Below are 25,646 nucleotides of genomic sequence, written 5' to 3' on the forward strand. Positions count from 1 at the left end.
TTTATCATCTTCAATCCTCTACTGAGTAGAGCATAGGGAATCCCTGTTTATAGGTCCTGCCATAAAAGATACCTCTGCCTGAGCCACGTGCTCCTCCCCACTCATCACCTTTCCTCCCAACCCTTAGTTTAAGAACTGCTCTACCATTGTACCTCTCATTGTTAAGTGCCGGCAGTCTGGTTCCATTTTTGCTGCAGTGGAGCCCACCCTTCTCACATACGCTCCCTCTTCCCCAAAAGTTTCCCTAGCTCTTAATGAATTTAAACCCCTCCTCCATACACCAATGTCTCAACCACGCACTGAGACGCTGAAGTTCTGTCTGCTTACCTGGCCCTGCACATGGAACTGGAAGCACGTCAGAGAACACTAACATAGAGGTCTTGGACTTCAACCTCTTTCCTAGCCGTCTAAATTTGGCCTCCAGAACCTCTCTCCTACCTTTCCCTATATCACTGGTACCTACATGTCTACAACCAACAGCTCCTCCCCAGCACTACACATAAGTCTATTCAGATGTTTTGAGAGATCAGCAACCTTCGCACCAGGCAAGCAAGCCACCACACATTTCTTCCAGTCATCACAAACCCATCTGTCTATGTTTCTAACAATCGAATCCCCCATTACTAACACCTTCCATTTCCTAGTGACTGGAGACCCCTCCCCTGGAGAGGTATTCTCACTGTGAGAAGATACCACATCATCATCTAGAAGGAGGGTCCCCACTATGGGATGTTCTCCCTCTGCTTCAGTTAAATTTTCTCCTTCCCTGAAACTTTCACCTTCCTGAAAGTCTGTCACACTACTGAAAGGCTGTTTGAATGGAGGTCGGACAGTTCTGCAGTGCCCCAGAAAGCCTCATCTACGTACCTCTTTGCCTCCCTTAACTCCTTCAATTCAGCCACCATGGCCTCCAAACCCATACGTGGTCTCTGAGGGCCAGGAGCTCCTTGCATTGAATGCATACATACACAACCTGTCCATAAGACAGGTAATCATACCTGCTGCGTTGGGTGCAACAGGAAAACTCCCATTCTGCTGCTGGGCTTCTGGCTGCATTTTTTCCTACAGAAAATTAGATTTTTGATAGATTTTAAAAAAACAAACAAACAAAAAAACCTAAATCAGCTAGTTTTCATTTTACTTTAAAAGAGGTTTTAAAGAATGCCAAATGTATCTAGCCCCCTTCAAAACTCCCCCCCTCTCAATTCCCAAATGAAACTTCCTGTTAGCTGCTCCTGTTAGCTCAGCTCCCTGGTCGCTTTACTAACAGGCATTATGTAGCTCTGGCCCTGGCTGTCCTCCTACTCCATCTGGCTGTTTGAGGCTTGATGAATTAACAATGGGTTAGGCTTCAAAGCCTCATTAAGAAGCGCACAGCTTCCAATTGCTGGCCTCAGCACACAGTCCCTCAGACAAACAGCTCAGCACATGGATCTCCAAACAATCATACAAACACAAGCTCAGCACACAGTCTCTTTAAGGCAACCAGCAAGTAACCCACAGCACACACACACCTTTTGCTCCCTGGTCCTCCTGAAGAATCTAAATTTAAACGCAGAATTTAAACGCAGAGTCAGTGAAAACTATCTAGACTTTTTTTTTAAATTTGCAAACTGCCTATGCAGACATTAGCTAAGCTGTTAAATAATGCAAGGCCCAATCCTACAAATATGCATGACTAACTTAACTTACACATGTAGTCCCAGTCAAAATGTGGTGTTTGCAAGATTGGACCACAGATACTAAAAACCATCATAGCTGCAAAATGCGTGTTCAAAGTTACAAACTATTGAAAATGAAGGTTTATGATATGTCTTGTTACCTTAGGCACAGCTTACATTACTTCACCAACAAAGCCTGCAATACTAATACTTCATTTATAATGCCTTCCCCATAAATCTCAAAACTGAATTAAATCCCAGAACCACTGTGAGCTAAGGACAAAGACAAGGGACACAGAGACAAAAATAACTTGTCAAAAGCCACATGAATTTTATGGCACAGAATAGGAAATCACAAGACTCAAGCAAAAGACCATTTTTCTCCCCTTATTATGGAAAGGCCAGTTACAGCTCCATTGTTAAGGTGGAATTCTTTTTTCATTTCAAGCAGGAACTAATTCTATGTTTGATGTACACAGCTTCCTCAACATTCTTGTTTATTTGGGGGGCATGAAATGGATTTTCTGAGAATTTGCACATCCGGTAATCAGCATGAGTTAAAGTCAAAAATAATTTCAAAGACATTTAACATCTGTTAGTCTTTCTCCCAAACAGTCTTAGTAAAGGAACACCACAGACTCTTCAGATTATCCATAGAGTTAATTTTTGTTGAATTCTCGTGCACAAACTACGTTAGAAAAATTTTTGTTGTATTTACACTATATTAATAACGAGTACACAATTATTAAGTTTTTATAAACTACACACCAGATCCGGTTAACAGCTTAGTTAACTTCGAAGTGGGGCTTTGTGAAAGAAACAACAAATATCAGTTCTTTTCCTACGGCTGATTTGTATGTATCATTTTTATTAGTTATAATGAGTCACTGCTTTCAGGGAGACTGGATTTACTCAAAATTCTCATTGCCAGATTGAGAAGTGATATCTGAGGGAAGAAAAGGTTTCTGGATGACATACTAACTTGAGCAGCAGTACTTTAAAAGGTTCCCCAAGGCATTCTTGTCTTGTCTCCACTGCACACTAAAATAAACTGAAGCAGATTATAAAGGATACCTTTAAAGTGCATAGGAATTAGAATAAGGAATGGGAGATTGCAACCTCTTCCTTTATATAGCACTGGTCCTCTACAGCAGGCCTCTGAAACAGTACAAATTCAAGTCCAAATCACCAGTTCATCTATTGCTATCAACTGTTCTGTCAAAGCAAATCAACTTTAAATAGATAGTGCTGTCAATTAATTGCTGTTAACGGAGACAATTAACTCAAAAATTAATCATGGTTAATCAGTTTTAATTGCACAGTTAAAAATAGAATACCAATTGAAATTTATTAAATATTTTTGATGTTTTTCTACATTTTCAAATATATTGATTTCGGCTGTAATATGCAATACAAAGTGTACAGTGCTCACAATAATTTTTACATTGCAAATATATGTAATAAAGAAACAGCATCTTTCATTTCACCTTCAGGCAAGGACTGCAGTGCTCCCTCTATCACGAAAGCACAATTTGATTACAAAACAAACATAAAACTTTCAACCCTCCAGGTTTGTTCAGTCCTACTCCTTGATCAATCAGGTGAGCCAAGCAGTTATGTTTACATTTCCAGGAGATACCACTTCCCACCTCTTGAAAGTGAGAGCAGGATTTCACATGGCACTTTTGTAGCAAGCCCTTCAAGTTATTTACATGCCAGATACGCTAAACAGTCATATGCCTCCTAGTCTGTAGTGTAGACACAGCCTAACTTCAAAGTTGCTTATTTCGAAGCAAGCAACTTTGAAGTAGAGCATCCGCACACAAAATGCACACTCCCTTACTTCGAAGTCGGCGTTCCCCTACTTTGAAGTTAAACATCTACACACAATTAGTCCCTACTCCGAAGTAAGGGGCCAGGAAACGATGAAGGCATGGGGTCGCATGGCTGACAAACCCTTCCAGGCTTGCAGCCAGCTGACCCCTTAAAGGGCCCCTCCCATCACCCACAGCCCGCACATGCTCAAGGCTGACAGGCTGAAGACAGAAGCAGCACGTACACAGGGGAAAAGCCAGAGACAATGCCAGCTCCCTCCCTCAATGAGGACGCTGCTCTCTTGTTCCCGATGAGCCTGCTGGCCATGCTGCTTGCCATGCAGCACCAGCAGCGCAGGCAGCTCGCTTGCCTGGGACCCAGCCTTGAGATCTTTATCATCCTCATGCTGCCCCTCCCCCATTCCCACCCCAAGCCGGAGCCAGTGGGCCTTATACCACCAGCACCGAATGGTGGGACCAGCTGGTGCTGGAGGACTGGGATGATGAGCAATGGCTGAGGAATTTCAGGATGACCCAGATGACGTTCAAGGACCTCTGTCACCGGCTCGCCCCAGTCCTCCAGCACCAGGACACCTGTATGCGGCCAGGGCTCCCAGTGCGGAAGAGGATGGCCATCGCACTGCGGCAGCTGGCAACCACCGACAGCCACAGATCCATCGGCCATCAATTTGGTATATGCAAGGCCACCATCAGAGCAGTGCTGAAGGAGGTATGGCCGGCCCCCATCATGGACCCACCCTGGGGAGTGGGCAACTGGGAAGGGGGCAAGGGGCTCCGGGGGTGGGGCCCTCAGTCTGGTGCTCATGGACGTCCCCTCCTTCCCCCTACAGGTCATCCAAGCCAATCAACACAGTGCTCCTAAAACACGTCGTGATGCTGGGGGACCTGGACACTGCCCTTGCTTGGTTTGTGGACCTGAGCTTCCCCAGCTGTTTTGGATGGGACGTATGTTGCGATCCAGGCTCCGGACCACAGTGGGGGCGTCTACATAAACAGGAAGGGGTACCACTCAATGGTACTCCAGGCCCTGGTGGATGTGAGGGGCTGTTTGCTGGATGTGTGTGTGTGGGGTGGCTAGGCAGGGCCCATGATGCCCAGATGCTCTGGAATTCATGGCTGGGATGCCAGAGGACACGTATGTCCCTCCATGGAAGCTCCCACTCGGGGACATCACAATGCCCTCCTGCATCACTGCCAACTCCGCATATCCACTGCACCCGTGGCTCACGCAGCTTTATACCAGACACCCTACGCCAACTCAGGGCACCTTTTATGGTCACCTCAACCATACAAGGGGCACAGCTGAGTGGGCGTTCAGGAGGCTGAAGGGGAGGTTTTGCTGCCTGCTCACTAGGCTGGATGTCAGCCTTCCAAACGTCCCCGTGGTCACTGCCACCTGTTGTGCCCTCCACAACCTTGTGGAGGGCCGCTGGGAGCCCTTAATGCAGGGCTGGGCCATGGACCAGGGGGCTGCCTACAAGCACCCATCCGCTGCCCTGTGCACAGTGGAATGGGGTCTGGGTCCAGAAGGTCCTGTGTCAGGCCTTCACACAGGGCCTGCCCTGACCCCCACCCCCCAATCCACACCCCACCCCACCCTGCACCCCTCATACTGCCCCCTCACCACCATCCCCCCCAGGATGTGGTCTCCTCACCTCAGGAAAGATGTATTGGCATTAGAAAAAGTTCAGAAAAGGGCAACTAGAATGATTAAGGGTTTGGAACGGGTCCCATGAGGAGAGGCTAAGGAGACTGGGACTTTTCAGTCTAGAAAGAGAGGAGACTGAGGGGTAATATGATAGAGGTATATAAAATCATGAATAGTGTGGAGAAAGTGAATACAGAAAAGTTAATTTGCTTGTTCCCATAATATAAGAAGTAGAGGACACCAACTGAAATTAATGGGTAGCAGGTTCAAACTAATAAAAGAAAGTTTTTCTTCACACATCGCACAGTCAACCTGTGGAACTCCTTACCAGAGGACACTGTGAAGGCCAGGACTCTAACAGAGTTTAAAAAAAGAGCTTGATAAATATTTGGAGGTTAGGTCCATAGATGGCTATTAGTAAGGGGTAAGGTATGGTGCCTAGCTTTTTGTTGAAGGCAGGAGATGGATGGCAGGAGACAAACCGCTTGACCATTGTCGTTGGTTCACCTCTCCTCTGGGGCACCTGGCACTGGCTACTGTCGGCAGATAGGATACTGGGCTAGATAGACCTTTGGTATGACCCAGTATGGCCATTCTTGTGTTCTAAGCACCAGGGACGTGGGCTAGGGTGAGAATAAGAAACAAGAAATTTTAATGGGGGAAATAAAGTATCGTACAATACAGAATGGAATATGGAAACCTTTGGTGCACATGGGGAGAATGGTTGGCAGTGGGAAGGCGGGGGCTCGGGTGGGGGACTGAACTGGAGAGAGGGGCTGGGATAGGGGTTGGGTCAGTTGGCTGGAGGCGTGGAGGACTGGGAACCACGGCAGCCATGGCCGCCTCTACCGCCCTGGGACCGGGGTCCCCTGCGGGGCTGTGACGGGGCCGGGACCACATAAAGGTGGTGGTGGGGGAGGGGTGCTGCCAGCTCTGCCCCTTTGGGGTCTGCAGGAGGGGCCACTGGGGCTGGGCCAGGTGCACCTGCCTCTGTCAGCAGCCACCAGGCCAGCTTGAGGCACTCAGCTGGCAGCAAGTCTGCCATGCATCAGACAGGAGCTGGAGGGGTGGCGGCAGGAGGCTGGGTGAGGCAGGCAGCCAAGGCCTGAAGCACAGCATCCATGCTGCTGGCCAGCCTTGCACACACGTCCTGCTCTACCGCCAGCCATTCCCATAGCACCCCCGTCAGCTCCTGCACAACCGCCCAGTTGGCAGCTGCCTCCTCATCCCTCCACTGCCGTGTCCGAGGGGCCTGCATACAGCCATGATAGGGATGTGGGCTGGGGTGATGGATCAACCTCCTGGCCTTCCAGTCATGGCCCACTCAGGTCTGCAGGGTTGCCCAGCTGGTGAGGGACCTTTGGAGGCAGGAGTGGGGGACTAGTGGTGCCGGAGGGGCCCACCTCCTCACCACTGTCCACGGAGGGGGGAAAATGGTAGTGTCCACCACATGCTGCAGGCTGTCCACCTCCCGCAGCCCCAGGAGCCTGTGCAGCTCCTGGTAGTGCCCCCGACCAGCTGGCAGCATCACAGGCCTTCCTATATGCCTGGCGCAGCTCCTTTACTTTGATTCGGATGCTGCTACTGAGGTGGTCAGGGTGTCCTTGGGCAGTGAGACCGCTGGCCAGCCAGTCGAATGCCTCGGCATTGCGCTGGCAGGTGCCGGTTTGCTGAAGGACCTTCTCCTTTCCTCACAGGATGAGGAGGTCCTTCAGCTCCGACTCTGTATGGCAAAGGGGGTGGGGGAGTCCCCTCCTGGCACAGCCCTTGACCAGGCCCTGCGAGTCCTCGGACTCCTCCTCTGGAGCCCCCGGAGGGGGAGGGGGATTCTGCTGTTCTGCCATGGTGGGTAGGGACTGTGGAGGATGTCAGGTGATTCGAGCAGGGGTAGTCCAAGTGGGAGCTCATGCTGCCCCTGCTTGTGGCATACTCTCAGCTTCCTGCCTGGGGTTACCAGGGAGCTCCTTCCTTTCAGGCAGCCAGCAGGGACCATAGAGCCCTGCCTGGGCTAGCCAGACAGTCTCCATCCTCCGGGTGGGGCAGGCAAGGAGAGAGGCTCCTTGGAGGATTCCTTGCTTCAAAGTAAGGAGTGCAGAGCGTCTACACACACTAACTTCGAAGTAAGCCACTACTCCATTCCCAGGAATGGAGTACTGACTTTGATGTTAGCCTCCCTTAACTTTGAAGTAAGGGAAAGCACATATAGACGCTCTGCAGGCTTCTCTGAAGTAAAACGTTAGTTTGTAGTGTGGACACACCCTACTGTTTTGGCCACGATTCCAGAAGACATGCTTCCATGCTGATAATGATGATTTTTTTTAAACAAGTAGCAATTAAATTCGTTACTGAACTCCTAGGGGAGAATAGTATGTCTTCTGCTCTGTTTAACCCAAATTCTAACATAGTTCATATAACAGCAGTCTCCGCTGTTGTTCCTTCTAAGAAAACCTTCACAGCAGACTTGACAAAACAAAGACGGTATAAATATATGAGATTTCTAAAGATAGCTACAGTACATCATGCAAGGTGGTGCCTTTCAAAATCTGAGAGGGACAACGTATGACACATGCTTTCAGAAGCCTTACAAAAAGCAAGTCTGTTGTGGAAACTATACACCCCAAAACACCATTAAAGAGTATCAACTTTCTGCTGGTGGCATCTGATTCAGATGACGAAAATGAACATGCATTGGTCTACTCTGCTTAAGATCGTTATTAAGCAAATCCCATGATCAGCATGGATGCAAGCCCTCTGACATGGTGTTTGGAACATGAAGACGACATTTTAATCTTCAACACATCTGGAATGTAAATATCTTGTGATGCCAGCTATTTACAGAAAAATACAAATGCTTGTATTCTCTTTTAAATGACGATGCAAACGGAAAGCAGGCAGTATTATTTCCTGCAAATGAAATAAACTTGTTTGCCCGAGCTACTGACTGAACAAGAAACAGGACTGACCTCACAGGCTCTCCAGTTTTTATTTTTAATGTAATTTTGTACATAATTTTACATTTGCACATGCAACTTTTATGATTGCAATGCAGTACGTGTATTATGTTAAATGAAGAATATTTGATTTTACAGTGCAAATATTTGTAATACAAATATGAAGATAGCACTGTACACTAGTGTCTCGACTGGAAGTGACATCAATATGTTGATGTTTTCTGTAATTTCAAATATATTTTTAAAATGGCATTTTATTATTGTTTAACAGTACAGTTAATCACATGATCAATGTTTTTAATTGCTTGACAGCCCTACTTTAAAGCCATTTTAATTGACCAGTAAGCTCTAACTGAAATGCACTACTCTGGTGTACCAGTGAAATTTAATTTTAATAAATTATTTAAGGTCACTAATGCATATCTACAAGTCATCCAAATACCATATGGTAGCATTCCCTTTAAACAAAACACTCAGTGCAAACATATTAAATATTTACTTTCAAAACCTAAGGGAACTGCAAGATAAAAGACACATCAAGTAGGACATCATTTTGAGACATATGAGTTACAAACCCTTATGGGAATGCTGTAATTAACTTTCAATAACCTGGATTAATAATGATTAAATATGGCATGATTACAACATTCCTGTAATTGAAATCTAACTGATGTTAAAGTTACACAAACAAAAATCAGACAAGTTAACATATGGAATTGCAGAGTTAAGGCAACCAGTCTTGACTCTAGCCTACAGTGACCTTCTGCAATAATCAAAACATTATGATTAAGACATTTTAGCCTTTGTATCCCTGGATTAAACTGTTTTAAAGACATTCACAGCTTCCCCAACCCTTTTTTTCCCCCTTCCTGGAGTTACTATAGCGAAGAATAAAGGTGGTTTGGGTGCTTGTGCATTTCTAGATGTTAAAAGAACTCTAACGTGTAAGTGTAACCTTAACTCTTAATTGCGTAGGTTTGCAATGCTTGGTATTGGGGACAATTAAAGAGATATTTTGATTTTTTTACTCTTAAGTTATACGTGTTTATCTTCATCCTTAAATTCATCCTAATACTGTACATCAACTCCTTTAACCCTCAATAAAACAAATAGAAAGATATGAAGAGAGGTTATATATACACATTTGAAATAAGTGACTGAATGGAATTGTTTCCTGCATTACTGATGCATTTATATAATTCACAGTATATTGTAAATCTTGATTTTGTAGAGAGATTAGAGGAAGTGAACATATTGATTAGCACAGTAGGCGTCTACACAAAACGTTCTATTAATAGAATCTCCATAGAAATCTCCATTTGTCTCGAGAGTATTATCCCTCAAAAATGTGAGCAATAACGATCTGTTGACAGAAGTGCAGTGAAGATGCTTCTGTCAACAGACAGGCCTTCCAGTTCATTGTGCAGCCCTGTCTGCAGAGCTTATGGTCAGCCATTCTGTTAAGAGAGCAGAGCAGTGTGGCTACTCTCTGTCAGAGCAGATTGCTCTGTCAATCTGTTTTTGTGTGCAGATGCACTCCGACAGAGGTTTTGTCCACACAGCTCTGTGGACAGTGACTTCTGTTGACAGATTACTGTAGTGTTTTGTTTTGGTTTGCTGTTTTTTAGCCAAAATACAATCTTACAATGGCAGATGGAACATACCTATAAGCACCATATAACCCTATTCTTTTATCTTACATTTTTCTATTCAGCCTGGTGACAGAACAATAAAAAAAAAGAAACAGTAGTAATGTAGCATACCTACCTTATGCCTAAAATAAGACTAGCTTCTCGTCTGCTCATTTTCTGTTCAAATCCTCCTTTATAGTAGGGTGAAAGACTCTACGGGGAAGCAGGAGAAAGGGGAGGCAGGGAGAAAGAGAAATAATTAGTTGCACTTACGTATCATGATCTCAATGCTATTATACGACATCTAGGTTAATTAACATATGATCAGAATTAATTTCAAAAGATGAAATGACTGCAAAATATGGTTTAAAAGGAACTCTGTCAAACACTGAAAATCTGATTTCAAGTTACAATTTGTATTTAGAGAGTGTCCAATTGATAATGAAAGGCTTTAGTTGTTGTAGTCATTGATCTGTAGTGTTGATAATATCACTGGTGATTGGAAGAAGGGCTTTCGAAAACTGGGGGGGTCCTTTTGGAAGGTCCAGTCTCCCTGGGCGGTGCACAATTCGAAAAGCTGCACTTTCGAATCACCACGGCCGCCATTATGCTAATGAGGTGCTGCATATTCATTCCTTTTGAAAGGAAGGGGCACTTGTAGACCCAGCCCAAGAGCGCCTGCTTACTCCAGGGAGCTACGACCTACATAATTTCAAAAAGGAACTCAATGAGAGCTTTGCCCTCATCTTTTGAGAGGACAACATCCAGGCTGGTTTGGACCTTTAAAATTACATCTAGGCCATCAAAGACAATAGTTTTCTTCTTCTTCTCAAAGAACACTTGTGACACAAACAGAGCTTTCTTTAATGAAAATGAAGTCCTAAAGGGAGTTTGAAGATCCCTTTTTAAAGCAAAGGAAATCAGACTAAAGCTACCTTTGACTAGGTTAGGGGATAGGCAAGTAAGGACAGAACAGTCCTTAAAAATACAAAAATATTAAAAGGTAGAAGGGCAGTTTTCTTGCTACCAAAGAAAAAAACATTGGATTATCCATCTCACTCGTGTGCGCTATTCAGACTAAAATAACAAAATGCTTTCAAGAACAGCTATTTTTCATATTTCCCAATTAGTTATTCTCAGAGTGATAAGAGGAGGACATTTCAGGCTCCCTACAACATTAAATTCCACCTACTACATCTGCAATCCTCTGGGGGCTGAAAAGATCATACAAAATGAGCTCTCCCCTTCCTGATAAGACTTGAGCTCTCCCAAATGAGGCATTTTGCTGGAGCAGGGAAGGTCAATGCTCTGCAACTCCCAGCAGCACCATTAGCCGCCAGCCAAGGCCACTGGGCTCCACTTTGGGTTCAGCAGGGCTCCCAGCCACTGGCTCTCCTGCCGGGAGACCAGCTAGAGTTTTCACAGCTCCCTCCCTGGGCTCTGGCTGCCGACAACTTCCTGGCCCCGGCAGTAGCTCTTTGGCTGCTGATGCCCCCCAACCCCATTCCCACTGTCCCAGCTGCAGCACCACTGGCTTCCTGGCCCTCACCAGCCTGACTGTGGCTGATCACTCCTAGCCAGAGCTCCCAGACACAACACCCATGCTCCTGCAAGACCAGAGAGTTCTGGGATATTAGAGGTTTAACCTGTACTTATGGTTTTTGGACCACACGTAACCTTGTAGGTATGTCTTTCTTCCATGTGGTGGCCCATGAAGTCCATCAGAGTTAGTTCTGTTTCTTAAACAAATGCTATTAGAAGGTGAAAGGAAAGTAGCTAATAACTTTACGCCTATAAGTGCATAGTTTCCATCAATAATCTCCAAAATGCTGTCTTTTAGAGAAGTCTAACTTATTTTGGTGGTGATGCCTTTAAATACCTTCCTTGGCTAACATAACCCATCTTTCTGTTATAATTTCTGTACCAACAAGAGATATTCCAGTGTCCTTATGTTTTAGGCTAGCCACCATATCCCAAGTGTATAGAGCTATGGTCTTCATAAAACGTGTCCCCAGGTCATCACAATTTCTCCCTGAAGAGACTATAAAAAACTTCACAAAATAAAAAGCCACTATATACATGCTGCTACATATTAAGAATATTTAATTGGGAAAACACTTAAATTAATGCAGATTTAAGGTTGCTTGGCAGTAATGTGTCCCCTTGTAGTATGATTGCTGTGTTGAGCAAAACTCAAACTTCCGAGTACCCTTAACTTTTCCTTTCCTTGCTCTCAGAACTCTCCATTCTTTCAGCATTGCAGTATCCTTCCCCCAGCCCCTCCTGCCCCAGCCACCCACTTTTATCCTACAATTGCTGAAACACATAAGCTTTGCACCTCCTTTTCCCACCCATTTACACTCAGTCACAAGATTCCACCCAAAAACAACAGCAACAAAAAAGTGTGCGTGGGGGAGTGGGGAGGATAGTTACCTGCACTACCGGCTCTTCCCTCTTCACATATTCACACTGGCTCTTGTAACGCTTAGGCCGTGTACACACTTAGGAAAAACTTTTAAGTCCCCATTCCCACTATCCCACCCTTCTACCCTAATCCCCAAGCCTCCTTCCCCTATGATTCACCTCCCCATAACTGCAGTCACCTCACTGCAGCGCGAAACCCCTCTCTCCTCCCTCTCCACCCACATCCCTGCTTCCTCGTTATCCCTCCCTCTGAGGGAGAATTCATACCTCTGTTTTCCCTGAAGGCTTTGGGAGGTGCAAGGTGATTGGGTCATGGGGGCGCAGTGGCAGAGTTGTAGCATGAACTGGGGTTGGGGAGCACTGGCAGAGCTAAGTGCCATAGCTGCTTCATCAAAACCCCGACATCTGTCCTCCCCTTCCATCCATCCTCATTCAATAACCCTATTCTGCTGGTCCATGCCACTTCCTGCAGTCCCACTTCAGTTACTAATCTTAATTAACAAGATTACCAGAACTGTTGACTACACATCCTTTTTGTTTACATAAAAATAGGTGAGACACACAACATACAGTAACAGGCATTTTAAATGACCATTCAATAATCACTCAGACTGCATTCAGTTAGTGATCTAGAAGAAAGGGTAAATGGCATTGATTACCTGTGAATGTAATTAACTGGGAATCATTGCAAACATAAATAAAATTGGGAATTAAACAGGTTAGAAATATGGAGCAACATCTTATCCTCCCACAAGGTGTAGGGCTAAACGAGACCTCTGATTACACAGAGCCAGAAATGAACTACAGGGACACCCCATACCCATGAGTCTCAAAGTTTCCATATGCTCTCACCTATAACATTAGCCATAGATATCTACACTACTAATAAGTGTATAATCCAGCAGCATAAGCAGAAGTAATGAATGCTGTGATAGCTATTTCAATAGTTCACTTTACCCACAAAGCAGTATGTTGTAGACTGAGAGGGGACTCTCTTATTCAGGGTTTCCCAAACTTTATATAGTTGGGACCTGTTTTTCTCCAATCCCTTTTCTGAGGCCCAAAAACATAAACGCATATGTAAAAACAGAACGAAAAATGAGTATGTTTTCACTGTTTATTCACAATAATAATAGTACGTAGTGATAATTTGCATATTTCCTAACGACCAGTGTTGTTTTTCGCCAAGGAAAACACTGAGTGGTACTGGGCCACGGACCACACTTCAGGAAATGCTGCTCTTATTGATTATGTTCTCTGACTTTGAATCACTCAGACAGAGCACAATGAAGTTTGGGCAGCAGGGCCTTTTGCACGATCCTAGGGAAAGGGTACACTATACTTTCTCTTTCCATAGCCTGAAGGCGGAAATATCAATTCTGTTCTACTTTGCTCCTGCCCGCATCTTCGGAGTCACAGGCAGAATTTAATTAAATTGATACATTCTGGGACAACAAATCCCAACACAGTTACTCAAGAAGAAGAAGGTACTTGTAAAAAAATGCCAAAAAATGTTGAACTGTTACACATTTTAATACACATATTGGACTATAAAATATACTATGTACGCTAAAGAAAAACCAAAGATATTGTACCTCCCTGGCAAACAAACAAACAATCTATATTTTATATACACAGAAGAAATGATGGCACGAAAAAGATCAGAAGGATGAAGATTATAACAAATAAACAATGAAAATGTAAAATATGCTGAGTGTGAAGTTTGAAATTTTTTTACGTTTGCAAATAGAGTAGGACAAGTCAGAAGACAGAAACTGCACTGACTGGAGATCATCTTTGCAAAGCTAGCTAAAAGAAAGATTTAAAGAAGACAGAGGACATTACTTAAAGCAGAAGAGTACTCTAAGCTTGGGGGAAAAGGAAGGGGACTTTGACCTGAATTCATCTGTTAGACCTACGATGCAAGGAGTCCACACATCAGCTGGACTCAGTCTGGGTACAGACTCTGATGGGAGTCCTGTGTGTCGTACATTTGATTACAACCGTAGATGTGCATCCTAAATTCCTATGTACCTGAACAGTCAGAATTTTATAATGGTACGCACAAAAGTTAGATGCCACATTTTTTTTTCCCCTCTAAGCTGCATGACTTAACCACCTTTTGCTTTGTATCCACAATGGTAGAGAAGTCCCATTATCATGGCCGTGTGTGTGAAAAGTCTATCATCTGCTATTCATTTCTGTGTTCACTTAAATTCTACATTCACATGCTCTGCTTGATCTCACCACAAAAGGGATGTGGCACTGACTAAGATTTGTTTTTACTTTAAATATCCAATATACTTTGCTCTGAACTGAGCGTTAACATGACCCATGTAGGAAGAGCATTCCCCACTGGAAGGAATGAAGAAGTATCCATATCCTGAGGCCTCCATAAAGATCCATTGAAACAACTACACATCCTTCTTAGTGGGACTTTGTTTCTGCAGAGAGGAACTGAAAAAAGCTTTGTTAGTTGGGATTCTGTGGGAGGACAGACACTGAAGAGAGGAGAGTGCATAGCAAAGATTCCACTGATGCACATAGCATTCTGTGGCACATGGAATAAAGGGGAAAAAAATACCACATACAGGCAGACTAGTTAAAAATTAAGTAGCAGTTAGAGGTGCACACTGAATAAAAGCACACCAGATACAGAGAAAAAACAGTCTTCCACGTTTTTTCATCTTACTGTGACAAACCTTCCCAGCAATTTCTTTATGCTTTAAAAAGCCATGTCTGAAAAAAGTGACTAGAAATTTTTATATCACATCACTTAAAGGGATATCATAGGTCAAGTTCAGTCATTTGGAACCTTCTAGAAGTTTGCCACACCTAAATGGGCCATGATGACATTTCTTACACACTTTCTGGAAAATAAGTTTGAGACTAGGAAAGTTTTGTTAGGGAAACTAGACTGATTCACTACATCTCACCAACATCTTAAGAAAAAGTCCTCTGGAAGAATTTAGATACATTCAACAAAGCACTGTAGCATGTACAACTGAGAACACTCTCTCACTGGAAAGCATAACTAGATAGCCTAAAATGTTTCTCTTGAACTTAAAATGGTGCTTGTGATTTTAAATATAATTTTAAAATTGCTTATGATAAAATAACCTTTAAACTTACAGTGGTTGAAATCTTCTTTGCTGTTTCTGTGAATACTTGTTCCAGTGGTTTCCAGAGGTGAAAAGCATAGCGACCTGAAAATCAATGGAAAAAAAAAAAAAAAATCAAACTTCACTTACAAAAGGAAATCTTTACATATTTTACCTGTGCAAACATTTATTTTGCATGTCGAAGAAATTTAAATGAGTTTGGATTTTTAATGCTATTTGTTTGCTTCCAAGCACCGTTGAACTTTACTGTTTTTCAAGATGCTCCCTAAGCAGCTTTGTAGTCAGGTCCAACACAGTCTCTGATGAGTTTGCAATAGGTTGCATTTCAATCCTTATATTAAAAGGAAAAAAATATTTTTTCCATCTAAAAATAAGAATAATGAATCGCAAGATTCACAAAGTTTGTTCCCAAGGCCAATACATTCATATATGGTTACATTTGCCTTGTAAATTATAGGAGATACTGAAATTACAAATATAAGCTATAATTGCTAATGTAATTCACCAAAATAAGTACAGCTACTTTCAACTTTGTGCCAATATCACAATGAATGAGTAATTCTTGCATTCTTGTTTTATTTCTTTAATGAAAAGTTGAGTCTTTTGGGATCCAGCAGCACTAAAGAGCCAGCACAGCCATGACCTCCATAAATAAAAAACCAACTGGATGGAGCTTTCTTCAGAAGTCAGTAAATTCTACTCCTGTTTGGGAAAGGATGGATTAGGTCTACCAAATTCAGTATTAGAATTTGCATGAAAACCATGGTAGAAATGATCAGTTTTCTGTTTGGTCTGGTGCTTTTTTTATTTCCTTACAATATACTCGTTGAAGTTCTCCAGTCTGACACTCTTGGGACTTGATCTGTGCAGAACCAGAGAATTTATTAAACCACAGGAGGTCAATATTGTCTAGTAGCATTACCAACACTTCTAACAGCCCAATAAGCAGTGGATGACATTTAGGAGTAAATTACAGTTAAATAACAGCACAGAACACCGAGAGCCAGGACAATTTGGTCATGCCAAGGATAAGTAGACACCTGACTAACTAAAATCATGCCAGGCCACAAATGTTGCCAGACCAGTGTGGCAGGCTGGAGAGGTTCAATCTATATTAGCATTTAAAAAAAATAATAATAATGATGCTTTAGACAGGTAACACGTTGCTTTCATTTTTGAAATTCAAGATATCTAAACAGGTATGTACTTATGTTTAGAAGTTAAGATGGTGCGATTTTATTAACTGAAGAAGCGAACAGAAATCAATTTGTAGATTTCAAGACCAATAAGAACCTGTGATCCTCCCATGTTAGAATTTGAATTTGTAATTCCTAAATGAAGACCAACAGATTCTATTTCAACCACAAATTATCTTTCAGATTATATCTTGAATTCAAGATTTCCAGAGATGGAGACTCTACACTTCCCTTAATAAACTATTCTTATGGTTAACTGCCTTCACTGCTAAAACTTGCCAGACAAATTCAGAATGGGAAAAAGGTACATAACCTTTGTGTTTTTGTAAACTAAATTAAACAGTACTCTATTATCCCATATATTCCTTCTACGGAGGTATGTGTCACAGTCTATGAAGTCACTTCTTATTATCTGTGATGGCTAAATAAATTCAACCTCAGTAGGTCAGATTTTTCAGACATCAAGCCATTCTTTTACCTTTTTTTGGAACCTTTCCAATTTTTATATATCCCTTATCAAAGGCGGACATTAAGACAGGAAATATTCCAGTAATGGTCTCACTGATATGGAATCTCCCTCTTCCAATTTCTTAAGCCCCTCATAATATATAAGGATTGCATTAGCCCTTTTGGGCACAGCATGACACTGGGACTGCACGTGCAGATGTCTGTTCAATTACCTGCAAATGCAACAGCTGCAACACCCAGACCAACTGCCATCATAGTTCCAGCCTGCAACAGAAAAATCGAGTCAATATAACATTCTAATTTTAAATAACCTGACTTTCCATTGCAGCAGCAAGCATTTCTGAGGTCAGAATGTGCATACCAAAAGGTCTACCTCTGTGAACCCCTAAGTGAATCTTCTCCTCATAAAGTTTAATATTTTATTATTTCTTTAAAAAGAAATTACAACCTTTTCTCCATGTATTTTAACTTTGGAACACGGCATGCTTGCAGTGTGCAAAAATGTAATATCTTGTACAAGTTTTAATGCATGAAATTAGGGACTCAAAACACTGGAAAATTAGCTCTGTAGCACTTCTTAACCTCCTACAAAACTTAATGTTTAGCTTGAAACTCTCACTATTTTGTCAATTATGTAATTTACTAAAACATTGTCATAGTATATAAAATGATACAAAACTATTCTGCTGGGATTACTTACAGTAATCCAGATAGCAAAACTGCAATTTAGTTTAAAAGGACACCACTATCAAAAAAATTCATAGTATTAAACTAGAAAATCTGCCTGGTTGGATTGGGATTATGAATGAATAGCTTGCATAAGGAGGGCTTTGCACAGGAATCTCATTGTGACATAATTTCCTGAAATTAGGAAAGAGTATTAATTAAAAACACAGTCCCTAGTCTTACACAGTAATAAATGGGAGAAGGCCCAGCCTTTGGCGATCCCTCCCCAGTGCAATCAGCATCAGCTATAGCTGCAGCATGGGGGTAAAACGGGGTACATAGGGATATCTTTACACTACAGGTGGAACCCTCCCCACCTGAGGTTGTACTATGGGAAGTGAAATGAGCTAGCTTCTGACATTCAAGGCTGGTCCAACGACATTAGGTCTGTACTTTGGTGGCTGGCCCATGCCGCAACATCCACACTGCTCTTTTTAGCGCATTAGCTTGAAGAGAGCTAGGTGCATGTTAGTTTATGAACCCTAGGAGAGCTACAATGCAGCCAGTAGTGTAATACCACCTCCAGATTTCAGGAACTCTGCCCCTCAGACTTTGACAGAGCCAATCAAGGCAAAAAGTTTCAGAATTTCTTCTTTCTCCTTCCACTAATCTCCACATGACACAGCAGTTGAAAGGAGCTGCTGGGCATATATTTCTGAAACTCTGGTGTTCTTCCCCAAAACGGCCATCCTTGTCTTCCCGCGTCAAAAAGGAGCCCTTGACTTGCTCAGCTGGCTCTTACTCCTCCTCACAGGCATCAGCCTCCAGTCGTTTTGTTTCAGCCTTTGTAATCCAACTACTTTTGACTCTGTAGGCAAGTCATTAGAAATCTGAAACATTTGGAGTCATATGGGATTTATTTTTCTGTGGAAAATTCAGAATTGGTGGGACAGGGGAAAAGGACAATCATAGAAACTGCTATACCAAATCAGTGATCCACCCATTATGGTAGGCAGTCCTTGACAATGGCCAGTACTGGATACTTCAGGGAAAGGTGCATTGAACTTTATTGAATAAGTTATTCAATAATCACGAAGAAGGGAGGCTTCTTTCTAACCCCCATCAATTGGATTCTGCTTGAAGCATGGGGTTTATATCAGTCCTAAATGAGGTTTTCCTCCTAGGTTATATTTAATTTTTTTCTGTAAGTCAACATTCTCAATTTCAATATACAATCCTAGTTTGCATGCAACTAGGCCTTGATCTCAATGTTAGCAGAACGTTTCATGAGTTAATTATAGAAATAAATAGAATCAGTTTTCCAGTTGTTGCTGTTTAGTGTCATGAAATTTCCCTTTACCCTTCTGCATAGTGCAGGAAGAAAACAGGAGCACCCAATTCACCTTTACCATTTATTATTTTGACATTGCTCTTATTTATCTTTTCTCTAAATTCAATAATCACAATCATTTCAACCTTTCATCACATGGAAGTCTTGTCAGGTGTTTAATCAGAGCTGTTTTTTGAACTTTTTCTATTTTGTTCTTTTTTGAGATGGTGACCAGAACTTAGCACAATATTTCACAGGAAGGCATCACATTGATACTTAATTATACTATTTGCAGTATGCTTTTGGTTTTTTTTTTGTTTGTTTAATTTGTTTTGCTGTTTACTGAGTAAAGGCTTTCATTGAATTGGTCAAAGTAACAGCTACATTTTTTCCCTGAATTATGAGCCGGGCAAAATTAAGGTTTACTTCCCATTGTGCTGGACATTGGCCTGTGTTAAATCCCTCAGTTTTATTTAGGCTGTGTCTACACTACAAAAATAGCTTTGAAGTTGTTTAGTGTACACACACACTCTCTCTCTCTCTCTCTCTCTCTACTTTGAAGTTAAACTTCAAAGTAGGGCACTACTCCATTTCTGGGAAATAAGTAAAGACTTCAAAGTTGGGCTCCCTACTTCGAAGTTAACTTTGAGTTAAGGGAAAATGTGTGTAGACTCTCTGCTGGCCACTTCAAAGTAGTGCCTAACTCTGAAGTTAATTTCAAAGTTTGGGTGCGTCTATACTAGGAACTTTCTGTTGAATAAGGAAAAAAAATTCTCATCTGTAAAATTGCCACTTTACTGTTCACTTTTTCAGAAAAGCTGATCAACACCCCCAGTCCTAATGCTGACTGTTACAACTGATGCAATTTTTCAGAAAGTTACGAATGTAGGTTCAGAAGTATCCATGTTAATTGAATCTTGGAAAAAAATCTGATTAGCAGCTTGTGCTGTAATTTTTGAGTTTGCTGGCTAAAACTGCATACAGATTTCTTAATTTAATAAACAAAAATTAAAGTGCCATTCAATTGAATTAGCTTGCCTATACTATGGAAGTATGTTATTAAAACCTTCCATTCACTAATTCAGGACTCATCTGTTATTTTAGTGCTAAACTGGTTTTTACTACAGAGTAAACCACTGAAAATCTAAGTTGATAATTCTGTATTTCTCCATACGACCTAAGATTAATCTAAATTTATACATAAAATGAAACATTGCTATGTGTCACTAAATGACAGAAGATGAGGTCCAGACAACTAACCAGTAACTCCAAGTACATACCACTAACGACTCAGTGAGTAGCCTGGGATAAATCTTTTTAGCCCTCTGTGTCCATCTGTACCCACTTACCTCAGATGGATCTAGTAAAGAATAATCAGTCTGTACACTGCTTTGAAACTAACAAGTTAAGTATTATTGATATCAAAAGCATAAGTCTTGAATTAAATGCACAGATATCCTGTTGATGTTAAAAGGCAATTTACTAGTACTCGAGGGGGTGAAGAGATCTGTGTTGTACAAGAATAGAACTGCCAAACTATTTCTTCTTCTCATTGCTTGAAAAAAAGAGTTTAACATGCAGCACAGGAGTGACCATATGAACAAAGAGTTAACAGTGTGCTTATTTAAGGTTTACATTTTGAAAAGCATACTGCTAAGGAATTTGTAAAATACAGACTTTAGATGTAGTTACATTTAAAGTATTCCCTTAACAGCCAAGAAACAATTTAACGTGAAAGATGTATGAAGCTGTAATGGAACTGACCCAAACACATTTTTTTAAGCGAATCAGCTCTTTTGGGTTAATCACTGGCATATCCAGTTGGACTGATTTCAGTATTTCTATTCTATCTTATTGTTCAGTTCAATTTACAACAACAAAGCTTGCTGGATTCAGACAACAGTGAAGTAAGTCTTGCTGGATCAGCAAAGGATAGATTTGTACTTATTTTTTAAGGAACGCAGAGTAGAAGAGAGATTAAAAAGGCTGTTTCAGACATGACAAACCACACTGTTAACGAAATAAAGGATGAAAAAAATAGCTACCTCCCAAATAAATGTTATTTCCAATGCATCAATTCAAATAACTTCATAAAGACAAGTTTTTAGAGGCTAACTCATAATCCTTTACAGAGGTATTATTTAACAGCTTTTTTTCTATAACGGAACAAAAAGATGCAATAATTTAATTCATATTTCCACAGATTCTCAATCTACTCTTTCTGTTGTTAATGCAATACAAATCACAGAAACAAAGGGCCAGAAAGGGGCTCAAGACAACATCTAGCACAGTTCATCACACTGTGCTGAGTGAGGCAGGGCCAACTATACCTAGAGCAGACATAAAAAATAGGTGCTGACTTAACAGGTTACTGGGAGCCTTGACTCCCTGCTCTGGACCATGTCACACACCTCACTCCATCCCTTCCTCAACTCCCCTCCCCCGCTCACTTCTTCCATCTCCCTGTTCCACCTCTTCCTTCAAGTCTCCATCCTGCCCCAACATAACTAGGGCTAGAAAACTGGGTAGGAAGGCAATGATGAGAGAGTCTGGAGGGAGAGCCAGCTAGGCTTTACCCACCTTTACCATTCACCTGGCAATTAAGCTGCCGGGTGCACAAGCTGCATAGCATGCCCATAGGGTGGAAGAGGGCCCTTCTGGGGCTCAAGCTCCACTCACCTCTCCCAATAGCAGCAGTGTCTGTGCACCCACCTCCCTTTTCTTCCAGCATCCCATGCTGCTGCCCCTGTCTCTGGCCCCAGTATTAGCCCCGTCTAGACCCATGCTAGGCATACTCCAGGTGCCGGGACTGTAGACAACCATCAGCGTACAGTGTAAGAAGGTCACAGCCAGGCAAACAGATACTGAGCCACAGATGGGAGTCCTAGCCTGTGGATTGTACGTGCTTCCCATCGTCTTCCTCACAATTTAAGTGGGTCTGGTTACATGCTAAGTGGGAGGCTGTGACCTACCCAAGCTTATCCATGGCTATGTGCACCTTCTGTACATCGCAAAACAGCTGAGTCATGACAGGCAAGAGGCCTGGGAAGGGAGGGGAGGTGCTGATCAGTCGGCTAACAGCTGGCAGCGCTGAGTGGGAGGGATACGTACTGAGCCACATGGCTGTTAGCAGGAATGGAGCACTCACTCCTTTTTCCATGGGTCTTCCAGCCCTGGACCACTCACAGAGTTGGCACCTCTGGTAACAGATGTTTCCAAAACTCTTCTTCTAAACCTCCATCAACAGGAATTCCACTTCCTCCCTTGGAAACCTATTCCAATTCTTGACACTCCCTGGGGTTAGAAAGTTTTTCCTGATATCAAAGACGAATCTCTCAATGCAGATTAAACCAGATTACTACTCCCCCTCAGTGAATACACAGAATAATTCTGTGATAGTCCATTCAATGAAGGGATGAGAGAAAACAACAAGCCTCTACTACAGGGGTCAGCGACCTCCAGCATATAAGACTATTTTCATAGGTACAGGAGGGTGCTCAGCTCCACCCCTTTCCCCCAAGCAGCTGGAGCTTGCTCAAAACATCTGCATATTTCTTCTGGCCCCTTCCAAAAGCCCCAGCTGTGTGCATGAAAATGCAAGGGAGTGCACAAAGTGCTTAGTCAGGTTGGAAGACAATTACGGCTTAACTCTCGTCCAAACTGTTTCAGCACTTTGTGCACATTCCCTTGTATTTTCACACACAGAGCTGAGGCTTCGAAGCAGCCTCCACAGCTAGCTTCCCATTCGCTCCAGCTGCTGCAGCTGGAGATATGGAGGAAGGTATTTTTGCTATCTAAAGAGCAGTCTATGCAGTTACCTGCTGTGCTTTAGCTGGTTAGCACCGGCTGTTATCAGGCAAATACATGAATTTCCTCCCCCTCCCTTCCCAACCCTTGGGCAAAACTGTTCAGAAGAGGGCAAAATAACTCAGCAGGAAAGACAATCTCCCCTTGGGAGCAGGGGTTTCTGGTAAATTTACCTTCTGTAATGTTTAGGGTTGATTAAACGGTGGGAAGGAGGTGAGCATGAACTACAGAAAGGATTTCATTCAGTGTTAAACCCTGGAGTGGTTAGCATTAAAAGAGACTTGCTTCTCCAAGTGCTGCTGTGTAAAGCAAACACTTCTGTTTATTTCAATGGAACTCATCTTGTGAGTTTGGTCTACATTTGTTTAAAGGTTGGCAGGATCAGGCTTTGAATGTGTAGTGACTTTGCTGTCAGTTTCAAAATGCAGGATTTTGTTGGCAATCTAAAGACATTTTTCTCTCTTGAACTCTGTCCAGTATTTAAATTTCACAGCCAACAAGCCAGAAAAGATGTACAAAATGACATGGTTACGTTTCCTTTCAGGGCTATCAGCATCATTACTATAAAAATCATTCCAGCACCCCTAGGAGGTTCAGCTGGCCTCTTAGCATGAGCCAGGAGGCAACCCCTCCCCCGCACCTCATTCAAGGTTTGCTCCTCTCTTCCCTTTGCTCCCCAACCTTCAAGTACGCCCACCCATGGGTTGGGCCAGGCTTCCACCATGTGCCCAATGCAGACGCTTCCTTCCAGTGGCATTATATCTGGGCAAGGCAAGGTTGGCCAGCCAAATGACTCTGCAGAGATGCAGGCATTTGGTGTTCTCCTGGCCCTACCTGGGAAGAGCATTTGTGAAGATATGAGCTCCCACAGTAATGACATTTTTTAAGCCCCTGGGACAGACAGGAAGAATGACATCCCTTGGGTTCAAAGACAAATATCTAAATCATTGATGAAGTTATTGAATAGAACCAGTCCCAAAACAGACCCTTGCGGAACTTCATGTGTTATTAATGGTTCACAGTCAGTGTAAAGTGAAGAGTTGCAGCTGGAGTAAAGCTGCCTTGGCTGGGTCACTCCACTTCCCGCTACTCCTGGTGAGTGCAGGAGTGACTGATTCCTGCAGCCAGCACCAGACACCTTGTTAGTAGTCTAGGTTGCATTGCTAGGGTTAGGAGGTTTAGGGGAAGAGGTGGAATGGGTTGAGGCAGGGAAGGAATGGAAGCTTGAGAAAGGGGTGGAGTGCGAGAGGCTCGGCCAGTGGCAGAATTGTCGCAGGCCCTGCACCCTCATAGAAACAGCCCTCCCCTGGGCTGGGGTAGTAGTCATATGGCTGATGCTCCCCTTATGTCCCTCCCTAGCAATTGCTTCTGCATCCCTGGTTGCAGGAAGTGCCACATATCCAGTTGTTGTCCCCTATGTAGGGAGGCCACAACTCCAGCTGTCATGTCCCACCCCACAACACAACCCGAGATGGAAGACTGCTAGGAAAACCAGACATATGGTAACATACTGCTGAGCTTCACTTCTGGGTTGCCGCTGGTGGTGGCACTGGCTGTAGAGCTGGAACACCAGCCGGCAGCCTTCCTCTGAAGGCAGCAGGGCAGAAGTAAGGTGGGCAATCCTATTAGTCCCCTGCAATAATCATGTGACACTCTTCCACCCACCCATCATCTTCTGGGTTGGGACCTCTACAGTTAACATATGAAAACTGAAACTGACTAATGTAAAAAACCCTGGACATGAAATTGACCATAACGGATTGTACCTTTGCTGGGGCCCTGGTGATGACACTCAGCCACAAAATTTTGTACCACTAATGCAACTGTCCACATTAACATATGAGAAAGCCTACAGCACATCACCTCTTAGATGAAGAGCAGCTGACTCAAACTAATGCTAAGCAAGACTGAAAGTCATCTAACTTTTGAAAAACTAGCTAATATGTTGTTGCCAACATTCACTGAAGGTATACAACCCTCATTCACTGAATCAGTGCAAATTCTTTTTCTAAAGGTCTGAATTCTCACTAGGCTTGGATGATCTATTAGCATCATTGAATAAAAATGGCTTCTTTCGCCTCCCGCACTCTAGGACAGTGCTTCTCAAATGGTGTTTCATAGAACCCCAGAGTTCTGCAAAGTGAAAATAAGGGTTCTGCGATAAAAATTATTCAGCTGCTCCCCGCCCTGCCCCCTACTGAAACAGCAGAACTAAATTTAATTGGTTTAATGGTCAACAGGGTGGCAGGAGGAATCCAGCCATTAAACCAACTGCATTTAGTTCCCTTATTTCAGCAGCAGGACAAGAAAATGCAGAGAGCCCCTCACTTGTCCAGCTACCTGAGTGGCCACATCGCTCCAGTGCACGTGGCTCAGCTCACCCCCCACCAATAAAACCCCTCTGTGCCAGCCTTCCTTCTGCTGGGCACACATGGCATAGGCTCCCCAGCCAAAGCCATGGATGGGTTAATCCCAGGAGCTGGGTTTGGGGCTGAGAGGGGTTAAGCCTGCGGATAGGAGAGGTGGGTTTGCGGGGATGGGTGTAAAGCTTGGGGATGGATTGGTGGGGCTGAGGAGGGTAAAGTCTAGAGATGGGGGGCAGGTTTGGGGACCAAGGAGAGTAAAGCCTGGGAATGGGGTTCTGCAAAATTCTTTCAAGTTTAAAAGTGTTCCATGGCCAAATAAAATTGGGAAACACTGCTCTGAAGAAAAATGTCAGTCCCTCCTTTCCAACAAGGGCCTAGCCACAGCGATCCAGTCACTTTTCCTCTCCAAGTTGGATTCCTGCCATTCACTAAAGCACAATGCAGCAATGCCGGAACAACTTTTATAATGCGCATCCTGAAGCGGGAAACCATGTATTTTAGTTATTACTGCTTCAAGACAGGGAAATACAGCAGCAGCACC

The 25,646-nt window shown here is 43.1% G+C and overlaps 1 protein-coding gene across 1 annotated transcript in view; it reads right to left on the reverse strand.

The window, feature by feature from the left end:
* Positions 1–25,646, reverse strand: part of DNAJC15 (DnaJ heat shock protein family (Hsp40) member C15) — a 49,647-nt gene that overhangs the window by 20,085 nt on the left and 3,916 nt on the right. The window contains exons 2-4 of the mRNA XM_074988374.1: positions 17,149–17,200; positions 15,283–15,356; positions 9,863–9,939 (exon numbers count right to left, since the gene is read on the reverse strand). Of these exons, the coding sequence (XP_074844475.1) occupies positions 9,863–9,939; positions 15,283–15,356; positions 17,149–17,200 (203 nt within the window). The remainder of the gene's footprint in view (positions 1–9,862; positions 9,940–15,282; positions 15,357–17,148; positions 17,201–25,646) is intronic.

This window comes from Carettochelys insculpta, chromosome 1 (assembly GCF_033958435.1).
Source record: "Carettochelys insculpta isolate YL-2023 chromosome 1, ASM3395843v1, whole genome shotgun sequence".
NCBI lineage: Eukaryota > Metazoa > Chordata > Testudines > Carettochelyidae > Carettochelys > Carettochelys insculpta.